This window comes from Tamandua tetradactyla, chromosome 7 (assembly GCF_023851605.1).
Source record: "Tamandua tetradactyla isolate mTamTet1 chromosome 7, mTamTet1.pri, whole genome shotgun sequence".
Classification (NCBI taxonomy): Eukaryota; Metazoa; Chordata; class Mammalia; order Pilosa; family Myrmecophagidae; genus Tamandua; species Tamandua tetradactyla.
Window position 1 is genome coordinate 75,579,288 of NC_135333.1, and position 21,797 is coordinate 75,601,084.

Here is a 21,797-nt window from a genome sequence, read left to right on the forward strand (position 1 = left end):
CAAAGTGTCAATGGCTGAGAGATTCCAAACAGAGTCCAGAGGTTATCCTGGAGGTTATTCTTATGCATTAAGTAGATATCACCTTGTTAGTCAAGATGTAATGGAGAGGCTGGAGGGAACTGCCTGAAAATGCAGGGCTGTGTTCCCAGTAGCCATGTTTCTTGATGATGATTGTATAATGGTGTAGCTTTCACAGTGTGACTGTGTGATTGTGAAAACCTTGTGTCTGATACTCCTTTTATCTACCTTGTCAACAGATGAGTAGAACATATGGAATAAAAATAAATAATAGGGGGAACAAATGTTAAAATAGATTTAGTTTGAAATGGTAGTGATCAATTAAAGGGAGGAGTAAGGGGTATGATGTGTATGTTTTTTTTCTGTCTTTTTATTTCTTTTTCTGAATTAATGCAAATGTTCTAAGAAATGATCATGATGATGATGAATATGCAACTATGTGATGATATAGTGAATTACTGATTATATATGTACAATGGAAAGATCACATATTAAGAATGTTTGTGTTTCCTGTAATGTTTTAAAAAAATTAATAAAAAAAAAAAAATGAAGCTGAAGCTTAGACGTGCCTAAGATGGCCCAGCTAGCTAGGGGGTGATGCGGCCAGCACTCAAATCCAGTCTCACTGCCTCCAAGGCCCAGGCGCATTTCCCAACCCATGCCTTCTTTAATAGCTACATCATCTTATTCCATTCTCATGGCAAGCCCATGGGTAGCTATTCCCCCATTTTACCGATGAGGTGAGTCTCACAGCAGTCAAATAACTTGCTAAAGTAAGGGGTCTGGCTCAGGATAGGTGAGAGGAGCGTGCAGGCGTGCGCACATGAGCCCGGATGCCGCAGCACCGCGCCTCCCCTTGGCTCTGTCCGGCTGCGCGGTTCCCATCTCCCCAGAGTCGGCCCGGCGCGCCGCCCTCCAGAACTACACTTCCCGGCAGGGAGCGGGCGCGCGCACGCGCACTGAGGCCTCCGCCATGGCGACCGTGCTGTCCAGGGCGCTCAAGCTGCCGGGTAAGGAGTTGCAGGCTCGCGACCCTCTCGTCCTTCTTAGCCCGGGAGACAGGGAGGCGAGGCTCTCCGGGCGAAGCCAGTTGGGCCTGGCGCCGACCCGCGCGGAACTGCAGGCGTAAGACTAGGCGGGCGCAGCATCCGTGGGCTGAGGTCCGTGTGCGGTCAGGGGGCGGGCGGAGCGCGGGGCCACCCAGGGTGCGCGGGCGCTGGACGAGCCTGGGAGACGTGAGAGGAGGCGCTGCTGGAGGCGCCCGGGGCAGGTGGCTGCAACCGGCCCTCGTCGGAGAGGCAGCGACTGTCAAAAACGCGTGCGGCCGCCGTCCCAAGGGGAGGGGTGGTACGGGGAGCATCCTTCCCCGAGCGCCCTGGACGAGGTACCGAGGGGTCTCCTGCTTCTTCAGTCGTAGGTTGGACCTGGGCAGGGGGAAGGGACAGTAGGGCGGCGAATGACCCCCTGTGAAACACCTTCTCCCCTTAATAATAACAGTGACGCAGCCCTCGGGTAGGAGGGACAGGTATTTCTCTTCCTATTTTACCGAAAAGGAAAATGAGAGTAAGTTTGGTTAATTGACTTGTCCAAGGTGACACCAGTAGTATTGGAAGAGCCTAGTCTTGAATTCCACGTGTCTTTTGACTGTAGATCTGGACTTTTGATTTTATTTGGTCAGCCGCCCGCTGTCGAGGCTCAGCATTTCCGAGGGAAATGATCCGACACCTTCAAGTTGCAGATAGTTTTAGAATTTCCTTTATGGAGGCAGTAGTGATGACGACAACTTCCAGAGCTAATTCAGTACTTTGGGCAGCAGCTTTACGTTTTTTGTTTGTTTTTTGTCTTTTTTTCTCTAAACCTCCGGAATGGGACTGTGCTATTAGAAATACTGCTGTTTAGATAGAAGTATGTAATTTATCCTACCCAAATAAATTTTTTTTAACTTTTTTTAATTGTAAAGTATCATTATGAGGGGTAATATTCTGTCTGCTGGATACAAAAGACTGAGGGGAATTACAGGATCCTTATTTTCATGTGGATTTTCCAATCAGTTACATTAAAAGCCAGCCTTCTGCCTTGGCTGACGCTGAGTTGGAAATGAAATTGCATTTCTGTCCTAAGACTTCATGACCTCATTAGACCATTGGAGGAAACACTGATATTATCTACCTTGGAATGTGTATGCAACATTGGAATTAAATCAGGGATATATCCCTTTATCTGCAAAATTTATTAACTTTGAAGAAAGTTGCCTTCTGTATACTTGGTGTATTCCACAAGGGATTGTTGAGATGTGAGGCATATTTAGCTTGCTTTCTTTTTTCTTTTAAATTCCTTGTTTTATTTTAGTATAGGTAATTGCTATTTTCTGAGGATGAGAATGCAAGAAAATCTTGCTTTAGAAACTCTTGAGCTCTTTTTTCTTTTAAATTCCTTGTTTTATTTTAGTATAGGTAATTGCTATTTTCTGAGGATGAGAATGCAAGAAAATCTTGCTTTAGAAACTCTTGAGCTCTTTTGCACCCTCACATCCCTAGCTGTGGCACTTACTACTCTCTGGAATATTTAGTTGCAGTAATTTGGTGACCTGACAGGAAACGCATTCCAGTAGTCTGGTTTTGGTTCTTGGGGCCTGTATTTGGAAGGCAGCATCTCCCTAAGCAGTCAGGTGTGTCTTGATGTTTTTCTAGGTCCAGATGTAATAATCAGTTATTATTTTATTTGATGCTGGGTCCTTGCCCCCACCCCAACCTTGTACTTTTCCTCGCCTCCCTCTTGCCCTTCCTCTCCTTAAAACACACTCTTTTAGTTTTTATTTTAGGTAGAAATTGTTTTCCTAAATCTCTTTACAGATACTCTGTAATTGGAGCTGTGAGACTGCGGTCCTGTTTGGGCTGCTGTGTCATGTTACCTCAGTATTTTTATGAATAAGAGAGACATGATGAAATGGTGGCTAAGAGCATGAGAAAGGCCTGGGATCACATCCAGCCATCTGATTATTACTTAATCTTTTTAAACTTTAGTTTCCTCATCTGTAATAAAAATATTATTGTGGAATGTTTACTACATGTCACACACGCCTCACTACCTGTTTACCTTGTAGTGTTATTGGAATATGAAAAGAGATGGATATATTTCTGAGACTTATTAACTTCTGCCACATTAATAGCTAATTAATAAGTGTTACTATTATTATTAACAGCGGTTAACACTGTGATCATGAAAGAATGTAATACCTGATGTGGTACGTTAGTGGACTAATGTAATCGTGAGCGAAGGATAGACTTCAGCAACTTTGTGATGACAGTACAGTTGCTGGCAATGTATTCACTAAGTTCAGGGTGGAGAAACGATTGGCATACATGCATAGAAGTAGGCTAATCAGTAACAGAAGGACAATGAAACATCCATAAAACGTGTGGGACAACTTATTTCATAAGTATACATGTTTTTTTTAGGGCCATTTTAGAGTTTGAAGTTCAAACACTGAAGGGAATCTCAGGGCATAATATTGTTGTAATAGTTTATTATGTGCTACTCAGAATGCCTATATGTCCGTGGATAAACTAATCTATGATATGAATTATTTACCTTTAGTTTCATTAGAGAGTATAGTATATGTTATAGAATAGTATATGTTATAGTGTATTTTCCTGAAAACATTTGGGGATGGTACGATTGCATTTCTTATTTATGTTTCCCTCTGTGCCATTTTGGGAATGCTGTTTAACCAGTACCTTCAGCCTTTCTAAGAGGAAGAGCAATAGCTGTGGAAAGCTCATTTATATTGATGTATTTTGAAATCAATGCCCTCCCTTTATTCTTTGAAGATATTTCAGTGATTAAAAATCTAGGTCGTGGTGGAAAACAGCAGAGAAGAGAATGCTAAGTGCCTTGAATTATAAAGCATGGATTTGTTGTCTAGCTCTTTAGCCTGAGTCTAACTTTAGGCAAGATTGAGTACTTTTTTATAAACTTTACTCTGTTTTGCTGTCTTTCTATGAATGAATTGAATATTTATTTATTTAGGATTTCCCTATTTGAAACTTTCAGTCTGTTGTAATTAAGCTGAGATATGTTTTTGTACTGTCTGAAAAGTATATATTAATAATGTAAAAATTATCCTTTCCATGAGTTCTGTCAAGAACTGGCCTTAATTTTTTATGATCTTTTAAAGAAAGGCTCAAGGGTATGATAGCTTCTGAGTTCTTACCTGCTTGCCTATACTTCAGAGATCTCATGGCTGGGTCAGAGCTCTTGGATTTTACACCCTGTGTTCTTTCTCTGAGGACACTGTAGATCTTTTACTACTGCATGTATCTTGGAGAAGTCAGCCTGACTTTTATTCCCATCATTAGTGACTTGATTCTTTTTGCTTTGGCCTGGCTACTCATTTGATTCTTTTGTTCTTCCAGTCCAGTGCTTTGACTAGGATATGTCTCAATATTGATTATTGTGTATCAGTGTTTCATGGGACTCAGTGTACCCTTTTATTCTGTAGTTTTTACATCTTGCTTTATTGCAGGAACTTTTTTGGTTTATCTTCTAAATATTGTTTTTGGTTCATTTTCTTTGTTCTCATCTTTTTCTTTCTGTTCTTTTCTTCAGTTATGCATATGTTGGGTCACCTTTGTCCTCTATACCTATCATTTTCTAGTCCTTTTAAGAACCTTTTCTTCTCCATGGGAGACATATAGGTAGTTGTCAAGAGAACAGGTTTTCATGACAGCCTGCCAGGGTTTGAATCCTTGCACTTTCACTTGCTATTTAACTATGGTTGAGCTACTTAAACTGCCATACCTCAGTTTCCTCATCTTTAAAATAGAAATAGTTATGGATCTACCTCAAAGAGTTAGTAGGAAGATTTCCTGAGATAGACATTAAAAAAGCTTGAAAGTGTGTAAGTGCTTGGTAACTGCAGGTAATTATTATTATTTCCATTTCATTTTGCTTGGTTTTCTCCATCCTGTCCTTCATATTTCTGGCCCTGTTTTCAACGCTGTCTGCTCTCATTTTGCTGGTTCTAATAAATGTGTCTTTTCTAAAATTGTTTTATTATTTTCTTTCATTGGCTTCCTATACCCTGTTTATTTACTTTTCATCTTTTCTACTAAATATTGAATAGCCATTTTTCTCTTAGAAATATTGTATCTCTTCAGTGAGTACACATCAGAGAAGACCTTTCTTAAAAAGTTTTTTTTTTAAGGGAAAGCATCTGCTCATTATTTCTTCCATTTCATGGTATAATTTATCCAACATTTATTCTTTTTTTTTTTTACATTTGTAGGCTCCAGAAATTGAACCCGGGTCTCTGGCACAGCAGACAAGAATTTTGCCATTGAGCCACTGGTGAACCGCCCCGAGCATTTCTTCTTTTTTTTCCCTAGCATTTATTCTTTAGCTGATTTTGCTAGCTGTGTTTCATTGTAGCTTCTTGAGTATTTATAGAACTTTGTAGTTCTTGTAGAATGAGAGCCAATTATAGTTCCTTTCTGAATATTAACCATGTTTAAATAAGGCAGTGGTGTTCAGCTACCGGTCGGCTGACATATGGGGCAGTGGGTGGGCCCAGGGGAGTGAGGTGGGGCAGTTGGAAGCTAGAATTTAAAATTAACTCAGATCCCTTTCCCATCAACGCTCTTCTTTGTGGAGATATCTACCCTGGCTAGCAGGAGGTCTGCTTATTTGTCACAGGGCCTTAGAGTGCTGATTTAGCATTTACCTTTCTTTGGTGGTTGTGCCAGTTATCAGTTTTATTGTCCCTCAGTTCCAAATTCATCTTTGTTGCCTGATCTGTGAAAATGAATATGAGCCCTTTAAATACCAAGTCACTGGATACTGTCCCTCAGCCCTAGGGTACCTTTTAGAGTTCCCTTTCCAGCTTTACATTTATTCTTCTATCATTGTTGATAACCTTTTTATATTAAGTTTCCTCTATCTCCTGATTGGACCCAGATTGATATAAGTGTCAAAAATCTGCCTTTTTAGCATTGATTGCTCCTATGGATGCTTGGATACTTTTCTAACCTGCCCTATTATCAGTCTGCTTCTTGTAGAGATAAAAGTTTGTACTTTTTCTTATTCAGCCTTTCTCCCCTTTAACTCTGTGGTATTTATTGAATGGGATTTATTGGTGCTTCTGTGATCCCAGACTTTGCCTTTTCAAATAAGAGATTACTGCTTTGGCTATGTATTTTTAGAGCAAAGGAGGTAGTATAATTTATTGGCTAGGAGTGTGGTCTCTCTGGTCAAATTGCCTGGATTTGAATCTGGGCTTCTCTTTTTGTAGAACTTCCTTGCTATACTTTGGCTTTTCTGTTGATAAAATGGGGGTAGTAATAATACCTATCTTATAAGGTTATTGTGAGGATTAAATGAATTAATATACGTCAAGTGCTTGGACTAGTGCCTGGGATGTAGTATGTACTTAGTAAACTTGCACATATCATCATCATCATCATCATCATCAGTTCTGGAAACTCTCCTTGCTGGAGATCTGTAGAAGTAGATGCCTACTCTTACCATGCTTTCTCAGTTTGATACAAGTTTCATTGTATTCGGCAACAATTTTTCATAAAAGTGGTTTGGGATTATAGCTGTTTACCATAATTTTTCCCTATTTTTATTTTTCTCTCTTTTTTTCCCTCCTGGTTTTAAGGAAGAGAGAAAGACCAAATGCCTTTAATTGCCATCATTAACTAGAAGCATATAATCTTTTTTAAAGGATTAATTCAATATCAGCTTTGTTTTACAAAGAGTATTTGCAAATTATTTGTCTAGATTTATTAAAGACTTTACGGATTTCTGTACCATATGCAGCCAAGTTCTTTTCCTCTCTACCTGTGATTGTATATCATATAATAAAAGTATATTTCCTATAAAAAAGAATACATTTTCTTTAAACTGTTAGCCAGTATTTCATTAATGATTTCACTTTGGCAAAAGTGCTGTTTCAGGCTGATGGGAAACTTACTAGCAAGATTTAATTGAGCAGGTGTCAGTGCTAAATTTTTTACTTTATCCTAATAATCCACGTGTATAATTAATTATAGGCTAAGAAGTGTGTATATAAAAAATGCTTGGGAGTTTTAGTTGAATCTGTTGTGTAATGTGACTGCCAAGATCTTAGGTTACAGTCACTGCATTGTAATGTGCGATCTGAACAAGGGAGGACACAGTTCTGCCCTGCCCTCCTCTAGTCAGACTTCACCTGGGGGATTGCACCCAGTTCCCAGCACCAAACTTGTGAAAGCATTGACATACCATGTGGTGTCCAGAGGATAGTGACCAGGATGAAACAGTGCTTCTTCAGGTAGTGGGTTGAGAGAGATGGATACATTTAATCTGGAGATGAGAAGACTGGGTGGGGCAGTTGGGAGATAAAATGCCAAGAATAGTAATGGTTAGGATAATAGAAGCTAAAATTTATTAAGTGCTGCTGTAAGGCAGGCACTAAGAACAATGCTTATATTATCTTACCTAATCCTCACAACAATCCTGTGAGGTAGGAATAATTATTATATTATTTTATAAATAGGGAAACTGAGGCTCAATAAAGGTGAGAAATTTAATTGCAGTCTCGCAGTTAATAAGAGGTAGAGCCAAGATTTGATTCTATGTTTGTCTGAGCTCTTAGATATCATGTTATATGTCTTGTACCCTTGGTATTTCCAGTAGTCAGAGGACCTATATATATGCAGGAAATACTCCAGAAATTAAAACTAGGACAGATGGCTGGCAATGCTCAGAAACAGATTCTTGAATCAGTATAAGGAATTATTTCCAGAGTAGAGGGCAGTGGATTCCCTAATACTGATGATGTTCAGGTATGCGCTGTGTGATTGCTTGGTGAATATTTGTAAGGAGTTGCAAATTTGGAATAGGGATGGGGATGGATATTGTGATCTTCAAAGTCTAACAACACTGACATTTGGAGGAACTGTGTATGTTTTCTTCTTTGTCTCTATATTCTTTTACTTAAACAAAGAAGCCACTTTAAAAAGTCTCAGAGTTAATATTACTATAAAATCTCTGGTTCTGTTTCCAAATATTATGTATAGAAAGTTATCTGGGATGGTTAGGGAGTGGGGTATCCAAATTAATAAGATAATTTGGTTCATAGAGTAGCTATATAAATTGAGAGATATTAGCCTGAACCTGTGTTAACACTATGAAGTACTATTTTGGATTGAGCTCTTAATAAGAAGTTTATTTCCTTGTAATTTATATCTTTAAAAATATAATCCAATATTTATTGCCCCAAAGTTAATAACTTTGAAAGTGAAAGTAGATGAAAGTTTATAGTTAATAGAACATGGATTCATGATTCATTGGTGTCTTTTGTGGGTGGCTTTTTTGAGTGGGGGCAGAATATTTGATGTTATAAAATACTCTGTGGAATGTTAACTTTTTAAATTAAAACACACAATTATTGATTTTTATGTGCCATACACTGAACTTCACACTGAAGATTTTATTTCCCAAATTTGCTCTCCATAACATTTTATTTTACTTGATGTTTTGAGCAAATTGAAACACATAATATTTGAAATGACGTCACTAAAATCACAGCGACCCAGAGGCAGAGATTTGCATCAAGAATTCTTTTTCCCTTTTTAATTGGCCAGGTTGTATTTTCTTTTATATAGTTCCTCTAAGCAAAATATTTAACAATAAAGTTTATATTACTAACAGTTTGCCAGGTAATTTCTAAAACCAGAAACTTTTTCTTGGTTTTTACTTAGTTACAGAATGAAATAAAGGCAAAAATCATTCAGTTGTTGGCAGTGAGGGCTAAGGGTGGCTTAGGAGGAGGTGTGCTTATGCCCTCCTCTAATTTCTACCTCTTAGTCACCCCTCATAAACATAGAGTCTAAGTAAAGGCAGGGTGTTTGCTGTGCAAACCAGCTTCAAGACAAGTCCTTTACTTTTGCATTCTGGTAGATTGCTACCCTCCCACAATACATACTCAGAAAAGCATTTTTAGAGGTAAGCATTGTTTATTATTGAAAGGTGTACTGAAAGGTCATTAGAGTCACCTGTCAGAGGTGAGTTTTCAGTAAAACATCTTCAGGTGACATTAAATGTTTAACTTTCCAAATTGTTTCTATAGAAATAATTGGAGAGCCACAAATATTGGACTGTGAAAAGTAGTATATGGAGAAGCATTATTCTAAAAATTTTCCAGGAAAGATTAGGAAATCACAGATCTAAGAAAATCTAAGGAAGTGTGCACATTGGGCATGTGGAAAGCTGACAAGAGCCATGGCCTTTTTCATTAATGAGATTCAAACAAATTAAGATACTTTTAAAACTGAACAGGTATTTGAAAGTTACTAATTTTTCTATCTTCTTTTCAATTTCCTTAAACTTGTAAAGGCATATGATTCTAGAATACTGTGCTTTATCCCTCCCCTTCCCCATTCTTCTCCACTTTGCTGGCATCTATTTACCAATAGCCAGTAAAGTCCAAACTTGATGTGAACCCAGATTTGTTGTTTTCTGTGTGTTCTCGTAGGTATTCAAGTTACCATGTATTGGGGAGGTGTTCTCCTGACTCTCTGTCTCTGTCTTTTCAGGGAAGAAGAGCCCAGACCTGGGGGAGTATGATCCCCTCACACAGGCTGACAGTGACGAGAGTGAAGATGATCTTGTGCTCAACTTGCAGCAGAAGAATGGAGGGGTCAAAAATGGGAAGAGTCCTCTGGGAGAAGCACCAGAACCTGACTCCGATGCAGAGATTCCAGGGCCTGCAAAGCCGCATCTTTCAGAAGTCACCACAGAGGGGTATCCTTCGGAGCCCCTGGAGGGCCTGGAGCAGAAGGCAGCCTCTTCCATCGCGTCTTATGTGCGCACATCTGTCTTCCTGCTCACGTTGATAGTCTCCATGATCTTGGTGCTTGTCTGTGCTTTCCTGATCCCCTGCCCCCCCAGAGATCTGCACAGCACTTGGAGCCGCCACTTGGGCATCCAGGGAGGTGAGTTGGAGGATTTTCAACCCTAGTTCCGTAAAACTTCCTGGAAGTTTTTAAGACTCCTCCAAATCTTAAAAATGGATTGTTTTTACAGCAATTTCCTCCCGGTATATGAAGCTTAGGAGGTTAAGATTTCATTTAAACAACATGTGGAGTGATACATATCAGAAACTTGGGAATCCCACCTTTGTTGTATCTCTGTTGGCCTTGGTCTTCTTCAGTAGACGCAGAAGGCAGTGCTTCAATTTTCCAGGTTCCTGCCTTGGAGCCAGAACTCTCGGGGCATTCGGAACTGGTAGAAGGAATATTTACAGAGAAAAGTAAGGCCCAAGGCCTGGCCACAGCAGAGCCTCGTGCAGCTGTAGGACCCTGAGGCATTCTTCATTGTAGATGCCTGACCTATTTTAAATTTTAAAATAATTTCATTTCATGTAAAAGAAAGTTGCTGTCTTCTCATTTTTGCTCTTAGTGGGTCAGGTGATGCAGCCCGAATAATTGCAGCTGTTTTGTCGTATCTTGGAGCAGGTTTCTTTAAAACAGTTTGCTCTGGGTCCAGGTTGGGGATTACATCTAAACTGACAGTGTTCAGGATTTTTGCCTCTTGTAAACTGGATTAGACTTCTCCCAGACCTCTTGCCTCATCTTGACGTAGAAATATTTTATCTGTGAAACTTCTCTGATCCCAGTTGAATTAGCTTCTGATGAGTTCTGTGTCCTCATTTTCAGTTTCTCTTAAGGCAAAACTGAGTGGATGTGACTTATATTTTTTTCCCCTTGCTCTCTTTTTTGAGTTTTCTAAATGATAAATATAATACTTGTGTACAGTGTAAAGACTAGTTATAAATGTTGGCATATCCACTGCCCAGCTTTAGAAATAGAACATTATTAAGATTTTTGACGTCCCCTGTATGCCTCTCTTGACTGTATCCTCCTCTGCCCACCAGAGTCTTACAGTAGCCTAAATTTTGTGTTGACCATACCTCTAATTTTTTGTATAAAGTTTTACCACATAGATGTATATCCCTAAACAATATGTTCTTTAATTTTGTCTGTTTTTGAATTTTATATAAATATAATTATATAGTCTTTTGTAATTTACTTTCTTATTCTGAATTATTTAAAAGAATATTTTTGAGGTTCATCCATATTGATAAAGTTTATTCATTTTTGTTATTCTCTAGTAGTCCAAGTTATGAATAGCTCATGATTTATCCATTTTACTGTTGATGAACATTTAGGTGGCTTATAGTTATTATTTTTTTTAAATAAATAATGCTGCTAATAATATTCTTATACCTGTTTGTATCAGAATTTCTCTAGGGCATAAACCTGGGAGGGAAATTCCTGGGTCATAGGATATGTGTATGTTCATTCTTAGTAGTTTGTATTCAATTATTTTCCGAAATGGTCGTACCAATTTACACTTCCATCGGCATTGTGAGAGTTCTCTTCAAACTTGGCAGGCATTCTTCTGACACTGCCCTGGCTGGAGAGGAGGGGGCAAACCTTGTCACTGACAGGTGAGGGTGGAAGTTCATGCTCTCCACCAGGCCTCTGCTGAGACATCCCAATGGGCTGGGGGAGGGCTGCCTCATTACTGCTGGGTAGGGGTAGAAATATAGGCTTCCCTTGCTTGAGGGAGGCCCTGTTCCTGTGAGGGTGGGGTGGATGAAAGCCGTGGCTCCCCCTTTTCCTTCTTCAGTACCACTCTGGCAGGGGAAGGAGGGGTACCTTGCTGCAGACAACTAGGGTGAAGTCTAGGCTCTCCACTTGGCCTTGCTGTGGGGCTGGGGGTGGGGATGCGGTTTTTCCTGTGGCATTTGGTTGGAGGAAAGGGGTTATTATCTAAAACTTTTCTGTTTTGCTAGACAGCCCCTTTCCAGCTCCTTTGATTAGAGAGAGCCAGCTTTTTTGGGGGGACATCTGTTGGTGTTTCTGGGTTGCCAGTTTCTCCAGATCCCTGTCTGGAATTCATGAGGCCAAAAGAAAACCCAGGGAATGCCGCACTGTGTCATCCCTGGGGTCTCACAGTCTAGCTTGTCTGCTGCTTCTCTATACTTTTTAGGGACTTCTTGTGTTTGTTTTATATATAATGCCCAGAGTTTTTAGCTGTATTTAATGGGAGGAATAGGGAAAGTGTCTTGGGACTGGAGGTCTTGTCTTGGGACTGTTGGTCTGCCTGGTGTTTAAGGGAGTGCTGGTAATGGTATGCATCTGTTCCCTTTCTAACCTGGGAGAGCAGAGACCTGGTTTGTGATGATCTACTGAGGATCTTTTTGTTCTTTTTATGTGTTTATTAGGTGGGGACCTGTCTCCCTTGGAACTGGCTGATGTGAATGGAAATAGCCTACGTGATGTACTTCTCTCCTTTGTAACTTCAAGAAATGAGAGTGCAACAGGTAAAAGACATGTCTTTTAGAGGCTGCTACAGGAGGAGCTCATTGATTGGAGGGGCTAAGAGAAGGTAACAGAACTGTCTCCAGAGGAGCACTGCACTATAGAAGAGGATCTGCAGTGAATAGAAAGTCCTCGTGGTTCTGTCTTACATGATTAGCATTATCAGAAAGTCCCTGCATGTAAATAAATCTTATTTCAAAGAATCATATTACAGTTATAAGGACTTCCCATAACCTCTTCGCTAGGGTTCATCTCAGGATGGCTACGTCCTTCATCACAGATCCTCCCACGATGGTCCTCTTATGTGACTTTCCTTTTCTGGGTTCCAGTCATTGCTTCTTCCCTTGTCTCTTTGGGCCTAGGAGTGGTAACAGTTTTGGGGATGTGCGATCTTATATAGTTCCTCTATCCATCCATTCATTGGTTGAGGGATGCTTGGGTTGCTTTTATCTTTTGGTAGTTGTGAATAATGCTGCTGTGGACTGCTTTAAGTTCTTCTGAGTATATACTTCTGTGATTGTTTGAAGCTGTTATGCACCCAAGAAAAGGCCATGTTATTTTAATCAATTCCTGTGGGTATGGACCTATTGTAGGTAGGACCTTGTGATTAGATTATTTCAGTTGTGACCTGCCCCATTCAACGTGGGTATTAAATCTTATTGAAGTCTTTTATAAGAGGATAAACACATACAGAAGCTAAGAGATGAAATTAAGAGAAGCTGAGAGAGGGAGAGAGGAAGCTTTGATCCAGAAGCTGAAAGCATTAAGACCTTAAACCTGGGACAGAAAGACCAGCACATGTTGCCATATGTCTCCCCATGTGACAGAGCCCCAGATGTTTCTCTTCAGAGTCCAGGTATTGTCCTGTTGATGGCTTGAGTTGGACATGGCTTAAGAACTGTAAATAGTAAGTTAATAAATCCCCATTTTAAAGCCAACCCATTACTGGTATATTATGTTTCAGCAGCTTTAGCAAACTGAAACAACCTAGTAGCAAGATTGCCAGATCATATGGCTATTCTATACTTATCTTCCTGAGGAACTGCCAAACTGTCTAGGTATGTTTTAGAGAATTCTAAATCGTGTCCCTCTCTGATGTTATTAGGAAAACCATTCTGAGGCTTATGCAATTTATGTAGACAGCATATAGGCAGATGAACTGTTGCTGAGAGAACCTCCAGCCTAGAAATTGTTTTTTTTAAAACATTTTTTATTGTGAAATATAACATATATGTGAAAAAGCAATAAACTTCAAAATACATTTTAACAAGTTGTTATAGAATAGATTTCACACTTTGATATGGGTTATAGTTCCACAATTTCAGGTTTTTCCTTCTAGCTGTTCCAAGACACTAGAGACTAAAATAAATATAAATATAATGATCCAACAGTCATACTCATTTGTTAAATCCTATCTACTCTGTTATAACTCCTCTTTTCTCCTTTTATCCTCCTCCCAATCTTTACAGATATTTGATTTGGGCTATGCCCATTCTAACTTTTTCATGTTGGAAAGGGGTGTCAACATTATAGGATAGGGGGATGGAACCAGTTGATGTTCTTGGAGAGACTGGCCCCTCTGGGTTTTCAGGACTTATCTGGTCTAGGAACCTATCTGGAGGTTTTAGGTTTCTAGAAAGTAATATTAGCATGTGAAACTTTTTTAGAATCCCAGGTAGAGCCCTATATGTTTTTTAGGGTTAACAGGAATGGTTTTCATTGTGGGTTGGCAAACCATGGTAATGCTGATAAAGATGAAGCTTGTGTAAAAGTAGCCACCAGAATAGCCTTTCGACTTTTGAACTCTCTTAGCCACTGATACCTTACTTTGTTACATTTCTTTCCCCTGTTTTGATCAGGAAGGTGTTGTTGATCCCATGGTGCTAGGGCCAGGCTCATCCCTGGGAGTCATGTCTTACATTGCCTGGGAGACTTTCGCCTCTGGCTTTCATGGCCCATGGTGAGGGGAGGGTAATGATTTTACTTGCTGAATTGGGCTTAGAGAGAGAGGCCACATCTGAGAAACTTTTAAAAGAGATCCTCCAGAAGTATCTCTTTAGGCATAACTATAGGTAGGCTTAGATTCTCCACTACAGAAATATGCTTCGTAAGAACAAGCCTCAAAATCAATGGCTTGGCCTATTGACTTGGGAGACCCTAATGTTTGAGACAGTATCGGGGGTTTCTCTGGTGGTAAAGCTTAATAGTTCCATACTTTTTCTCCAGTCCCTCAAGGGACTTTGCCAATACTTTTAAATTATCTACCCAACATACTCGGGGATGTATCCAGATAATACATTAAGCTATACAGAATTACAAGCCCTTGTTTCCATTCTAGGCTCCATGTGTTTGGGTTGTATAAGTAAGCTATCCAGACAGGTTGAGTTATATTATGTGCTATAGAAAATGTAGGTTTTGGACAAAATAAACCTCTCTTCCTTTGATTTCATACAGTAGGTGAAGTTCTAAAATATAGACAATGTCATCCTTACCCCTGTATCCTGATTTACCTTCGTCCTGACCAGATTAGAAATTGGTTTTTATTTGCTCAAGCCTTGATTACATTTTTTCCTGCTTATGACTCATTAACCTTTGAAATAAAAGTTTCCCATCCACTTTTAGATTTAGAGATGCATTTAGTCATTTGGTATCTCAGGTTTGCTGTGAATCAGGCCTCATAATATAAAGGCCATAGGTTTGGACACAGTGTACACCAGCCTGATTTGATCACAGATTGTAGAAATAATAAAATCGCTAACATATGATCTTTCTCTGTGTGATGCACCATTGTAACTACATAACATGTGAACTAATCTATCCCTTCACATAATCCTATAGGTAGACTAATATTATCCTGCTTTGGTAGATGAGGAAATGGAGACATAGTGAGATTAAGGAACTTGCTGAAAGTCCCACATCTGCTAAACGGTAGAACTGGGACTCAAACTTAGCAAGTGTGGCTCTGACCATGTGCCAGATTGGTATGCCCATAAAGCCAGCTACAGCACAGATCTGTGTCACTGAGCATAAAAGGAATCAAGTTTAAAATTTTTTGTTCATTTGTTTATTCATTCATTCAACAACTGTGTATTGGTGCCTGCTGTGTGGCAGGCACTGTGTTAGGTGCTGGTTATGTAGTGCTAAACAAGATGAGCATGATCCCTGCCTCAAGAATCATGGTTTAGTGGGGAGGGAGGACCCATTACCACCCAGAAAAAAGTGACTTAGAGCACTGAACAGAATCATTGGGGTTCTCAAGTAGGACAAGCAGCACAGTATATTAGCTATAGCATCCTTGGGAAGGCTAAGAGTAAAATGTATTACTGCAGTTTGCCATATGTATCACTTCTTCTGGCAACAGAGTCTGAGACAGAGTGAGCTACAGTTTGTCACTTGTTAGGGTTTGTATTAGTAATACTGAGGAGTAGGTAAAATGGTACTCTGCAGCTTAGGTTTGTCTGTCTGTATTAGTTGTTGCCAGAAGTGGAAAGTATACATGATGGGTCAGTGTACCTATCCCAAAAGTCACCGTAAAACTGGCAAGAAAGAAAGTTATTATTGTGATACGTTAAGTAAGTGACAGAAAGGATTATTTACTAAAGAGGTGAGGTCCTCTGATCTTTTCTCAGGTATTCTTGGACCTGGATATATTTTCCCAAGTATTCTTTCCTGACCTGGCCAAATGAGCCTATTGCATAGAACACCAGGTCGGGAAGACCTACTGATTCTTGCTAAGCGGAGTCTTTGGGTTTATTTCCATTTTTTTTTCCTGCTCTTAGGGAGTATTTACTAGGGATGATTAGAATTCAGGTGTTTTACTCCCTGCTATTCATGTATTTTAGCTCAGTGCCACTTTTCTGAGTGCCCCTTTCTCTACTAGTTTTTTGTTCTCAACAACTACTTTTCTATGTTCTTGATTTTGCTCCTGTCTCTTACTTGGCAAACATTTGGTTAGTATGTGCCAGGCACTTTGCAAAGTACTGAAAATGTAGAAATTAATGAGACCATGTTTATCCTCAAGAATATCACTATTAAGTAGGGGCTGAGGAGATGGACATATAAACAAACTGTAAAAGTGGAGATGGATACAAAGCAGAATGGAGAAGATCCCCAATGTCTTGCCTTTATATGAAGAAATGTTTTGAGCAGATGTTGAGAGATGAGGTCTCCTGCTCATCTCTGTGTCTTATCTCCTCTGTGTTCTTTCCTTTCTTCTCTCTCGTTTACTTCTAGGTGTCTCAAGGCCAACAGCTATTCTTGCATGCCTTTCGGGGATGAATGGCAGCACACTCTGGTCTAGTCCCCTCTCAGAGGAGGCCCGTGATATAACCTGTCTGGATCTGATACCAGGAAGCTTGGCTGAAACCATCTGCCTTGTGACAGGGACGCACAAGATGCTCAGTGCATTCAATGCATCATCAGGTAAAGCTCATTTGTCACAAAGATTCTCTCCTTCAATGAGCTATAGTTCTGGGTCTGTCCAGTGGTGGAGGGACCTCCCTGTCCTTACATGGTAGGAGGTCTAATTTATTACTCTGGATGGTGGATATTAAGGAAAATAAGAGAAAGAGTTTGGATTGATTGAATAAAACATCCTTGGCTCAACCTTTTTGGTGAAAGGTTGGAGCTAAACTGAATTATCTAGACAGAGACTATCTAGTCTCTGCTCTTTATATGAAAGACTGCTGAGCCTTGTCTCTTCAGCCTTGATATGATGGGGTCCATGTGTAAACTTAGGGATCAATGACTTAAAGATATGTCAGTGAATAAACAAAGGTTTGTTGAGGTGTGCTGACTTGGCCTTTTATCTTCTTATTGCATTCAAACATACATGCCAAAAGGATTGAAGAAGAATCTAATAAAATGAATGCTCATAAGTGTACTGTCAACATGCTTGTTAAAAAAGAAATAACACCTTAGTTTATAGATTCTACTGAAGCTGAATAAATAATATATCCTACTTTTAGAGTTAGGAGTTTGGTGGTAGAAAGTTTTTGGGTGAAAAAAATTTGGATGTGAGTTAACTCTGAAACTGAGGTCACCTTGAAAACCTCCTACAATTTCTGTGGTGCTTACTTAGGTGAACATGTGGTAGAAGGAGAGAGAGTTGGTTTTCTGGTTGACTGACCTTGGATGATTCCTTACAAGTTGTAATAATCTCTAACAGCTCAGTCCCACCTCCCTAGACAAATGAGTTGTTCTTTCTTGTAGAACAGTATCTTCATCTCTAAAAAATTTAGATGTAAAGTTATTACATGGGTTTGTTTGCCAGATACTTGAGGACTTCATCTTACGAGCCCTGCTCCCTTCCTCCCCAATAAGATAAAATGAAAAGATAAAAGTAAGTAGGAGTTGCTGTCTCTTGTTCAGCCCATTGAGTTTTTCTTTATTGAGCTGGAACCTGCATCTGCCTTTTCCAGAGGCGGAAAGCTATAAATATGATCAGACTCTTTGTCCTTACATAGGGAGAGCCATTTGGACATTGAACCCAAAATACTTGTCCAATGGTACCTTGGCTGCCCCAGCCGTGGTACTGCCAGATGTGGATGAAGACGGGATCAGAGATCTTGTAGTTCTGGCTATTGGTGAATTGCAGGTATGTTCTACACTAAATGAGTCTTGTTTCTTATAGGGAATGCTTCAATTTATCTCATTTCCTAGTGTTACATTATAAATGCTGCTTGAGACTTTCTTTTTACTAAGGCTTAGGTTTAAATAAATTCTTTTTTGTGGGATTCATTGAATAAGTTGTCCTTATGAACCCATTCTTCCTGGCAGTCATTATGATTATTCCTTTGACTATGGTATAGTGGAGCTCTGGAGCTAGGCAGGTCTGTGTTTGAATTTTGCCTCTACCACTTTGTAGGTTCGTGGCCTTGGGCAAGCCATATTAACTATCCAAGTTCTAGTTTCTTCATATCTAAAATGGGTATGTTAAAATCTACTGTGGGACTGTTATAAAAATTAGAATTAACATATTTAAAGTGCCTGTTTTTCCTTTTTTTAACCATGTAAAATGTGTTGTTAGTTTTACTCTATTATATGTATAGTTAAACTTTTTAACTATAAACATTGGATAAACTTACAGGAAGTTCATAAAATATATATGGAAAAAAATCTAAGCAAAAGCAAGTAATAACAATAATGACCAAAGAAAGGATTGTTGTAATATATGCTTTGACAATACAGACTTTGTTTCTAGTATGGTGGTCCTTAAATTATACTTCTCTGGAAATTCTGGTGAACTGGAACAAGTTTATTCTGTGACAGATAAAATAATAGTAGTCTTTATTCCTTGGAATCATAATAAAGAATAAGTCAATGAATAGAATTGTCTCAATTTTTGAAAGTTTTTATTCTTTGAGCTTTTGTCAAAGTTTCTCTAAGACTTTTTCTTAGATCTCCCAGTGCTTGCTTGCCAGGAAATGCTTGTAGACAGAGAAATTGAACGATTGGCAAATAATATTTGTGGAAAAATGTGTATACAGATTATTTTGCCTCATATGGTGTCTTATTTTAGAGGAATCAGCTTCTCTCCTACTCCTATTCTGCAACTTTTTTGGTCTCCACACAGTGCGTTCTCCAGCTTGCTTCAGAATTAACTCATTTGCACAATAGTGTCCAGATATGGACTAATCTCCATTCTGCCTGAAAAATGATAAATAGTATTAGGAAAACCTTGGAAAGGTACTGGGTTTAAAGGAGTCACTTCATCTTTATGATGACTGTTTTTAACCTCTATACCAGCAACAACCTGAGGAAGCACTGTTTACTTCCTGTAAGCTAATAGGCGTGGAAGGCTCTCTTTTCACAAGACAGGAAATAATAGGTCTATGACTTGAAGTGATTACATTCTTATATGTGGATTTAGAACAAGGTTTGGGAGAACTGGACCTGGTTTGGGATTAGAGGAACTGATCTGGTCTAGAACATTAGTGAGAAGGGACCTTAAAGGCCATGTGGTTGTATTGTAATCTGCGATACAGCATTCCAGACAAATTTGTACCCATACTCTCCTTGAGTATTCGGGCGGAGGGGAACATCACTAATTTCCAGAGGCAGAAACTAAATTCGAAATTCTTTTTGTGGGATTCATTGAATAAGTTGCATTATGAGCCCATTTTTCCTGACAATCTCATGATTTTTTGATGTCTTATTTTAGAGGCAATCTGTTTCATTTTTGGACAGCCCTATAAAATTCTGTCATATTCACAAGAAATCTGCTTTCTGATAGTCTCCATTCATTGTTTCAGCTTCAGTCCCGTAGACCTGTTCAGAATGAGTCTAATCTTTCTATGTGAAAGTCCTTTAGCCATTAGCCTGGTCCCTCTAAGCCTGCTACTTTCAAGGCTAATTATCACTAATTTCTTGTATTTTCCTCAAGCAACATGAAGTCCAGATCTCTCACTTAATTTCTTTCCCTTTGCACTCCAGTTTATCCATATTTCTTTTAAAATGTGGCACCTGAATCCATAAACAATATCTCTTTGTAGTATAAGCCGTTATATCAATATAAGAAAATTGTTACATCTTTTGATATTGTTGCTGTAGTTCTATTTATGCAGCCAAAGGCTGTGGTAGCCGAAGATTGAATTTTTATGATGTTAAACAACCACATTTTAAAATTAGTTAATTAATTAATGAGGGGCTTCACATTTTTCTGTTAAATTTCATGTGTGAATTTTGACCCATCTTCTAGCCTTTTTGAATTTTGAATTTGTCATACAGTATTTTATCTATCCCTCTTAGCTTTGCGATAAGATTGAGCTTATTCATTTGAGTCATTGATAAGAATGTTTAATAGATATGGGGCAATAGAATGCTGTGGCATTCCACTAAAAACCTCCTTCTGGCTTGTCATTGACCCCGTAAGTGCCTTTCTCTGGGTATGTATTGCAAATGGCATTTCTTTTTGTTATGTATAAGAAAATCATGATAAACTTTGTCAATAGCTTTACTGAAGTAAAAATATTGAAATAATCTCTTTATTTCCCAACTAGCTACTCTTTCCCCAGAAGAAAATCCTCTATAGCAGGGTTGTCAAATTGTGCCTTGCAGGCCAAATCTGGTCCACTGCTTGTTTTTGTGAATAAAGTTTTATTGGAACATATTCATGCTCATTCATTTATGTGCCTCTGGCTGCTTTCCCACTATAGTGGCAGAGTAGTTGCAGCAAAGTAGTTTAGAAATTATAATTCCTAAAGAATTTATAATACTTAGCATCTGGCTCTTCACAGAAAACGTTTGTTGGCCCTTACTAGAGAGTAAGGTTGATAGTAGTCAGGCCAGAAGTTTGATGTTATTATTTGAGAACACTCTGTGGATTTATTCTAGTAGGGACCAAATATTACTAGAAATTTCTGGGTGTAGGAGTGTAGACCTGGGGCTCAGTCAACCTTTATTTAGCTCTAGAGTAGTAGAATTCTTTATCTCAGGAGGCTGTTTTGTCAGTAATAGTTGTACTTCAGAGAAATTGCATGAGATACCATAAAGATGACCTTTGCAGATATCTAATGCAGGGACTTTCTCACTTCCAGGGAGATAAAGTGAAGCAGCGTTAGCTTTGTGCTTTTCAGCTTTGGGAAATGTTTTTGAACCTTAAGCTAATGAGAGGCAATGACTAGAGAAGCTATTTGATTAGAAAATGATAGGCCTTTATTAACTTGACTCCCATCTTTTGCTTCGTCAGCCAGATCTGTGCTTTCTGCTGGTGTCTGGCCGGACCGGAAGTCCAGTGGGCCGACCAGTGAAGTACAACATCGTGGGAGTGGGAAATCTGATTGGTCCTCAGGTTTACGTCACCACAAATGGGGCTGTCTACATTCTGTTTGGCTTTGGTAAGAAGCAAGGCTAGTTTTTGCTACTGCTCCTCATTGGTATGTATGATTAAGACTCCCTTGTGAGATAGGGTGAAAGCTCAGCAGTGGGTGACACCTCCCTTTCATCAGCTGGTCTTGCAGGAGCCTGTCACTACTCCCCCTCCTGTTGCTGGTTGTTAATTGCTTCCCTTGATGCCTTCTCCAGAGAAAAGCATCTTTATCTGGCATCTACTTAATCATTTCCCCGTTCACTCCATGTTGGGCCTGTCTAGGTGGGCTGTGCCAGACCCATCTGATTAGGCTCAGGTCTCTCACTCAGATACATCCCAGGATTGTTCTGTTAAATTCAACTTCTTAGTGTTGGTTCTTCCTGTGGTGCTAGGCAATATCCAAGCTGTCGCCCTGCGGGACATTTTTGTTCAGGCCCAAAATCGAGACAGCATGCCACCTTCTCTGCAGCTAGAAGAGCCAGAATGGGAGAAGCGAAGATCCATCAACCTGTCTGAACTCATTGACATTTACAGGTAGGGCAGATGTCTGTCCTTGGTCACTTGGTGAAGTTACTTGCCATGGAGCCTCTTGGTTTGGT

General features: G+C 39.4%; 1 protein-coding gene across 1 annotated transcript in view; it reads left to right on the forward strand.

Moving 5' to 3' along the window:
* The first annotated feature begins 960 nt into the window (after positions 1–960).
* Positions 961–21,797, forward strand: part of FAM234B (family with sequence similarity 234 member B) — a 33,859-nt gene continuing 13,022 nt past the window's right edge. Inside the window, exons 1-7 of the mRNA XM_077170124.1 lie at positions 961–1,028; positions 9,597–9,995; positions 12,293–12,391; positions 16,623–16,811; positions 17,855–17,985; positions 21,079–21,226; positions 21,591–21,732. Coding sequence (XP_077026239.1) covers positions 992–1,028; positions 9,597–9,995; positions 12,293–12,391; positions 16,623–16,811; positions 17,855–17,985; positions 21,079–21,226; positions 21,591–21,732 — 1,145 coding nt within the window. The 5' untranslated portion in view covers positions 961–991. The remainder of the gene's footprint in view (positions 1,029–9,596; positions 9,996–12,292; positions 12,392–16,622; positions 16,812–17,854; positions 17,986–21,078; positions 21,227–21,590; positions 21,733–21,797) is intronic.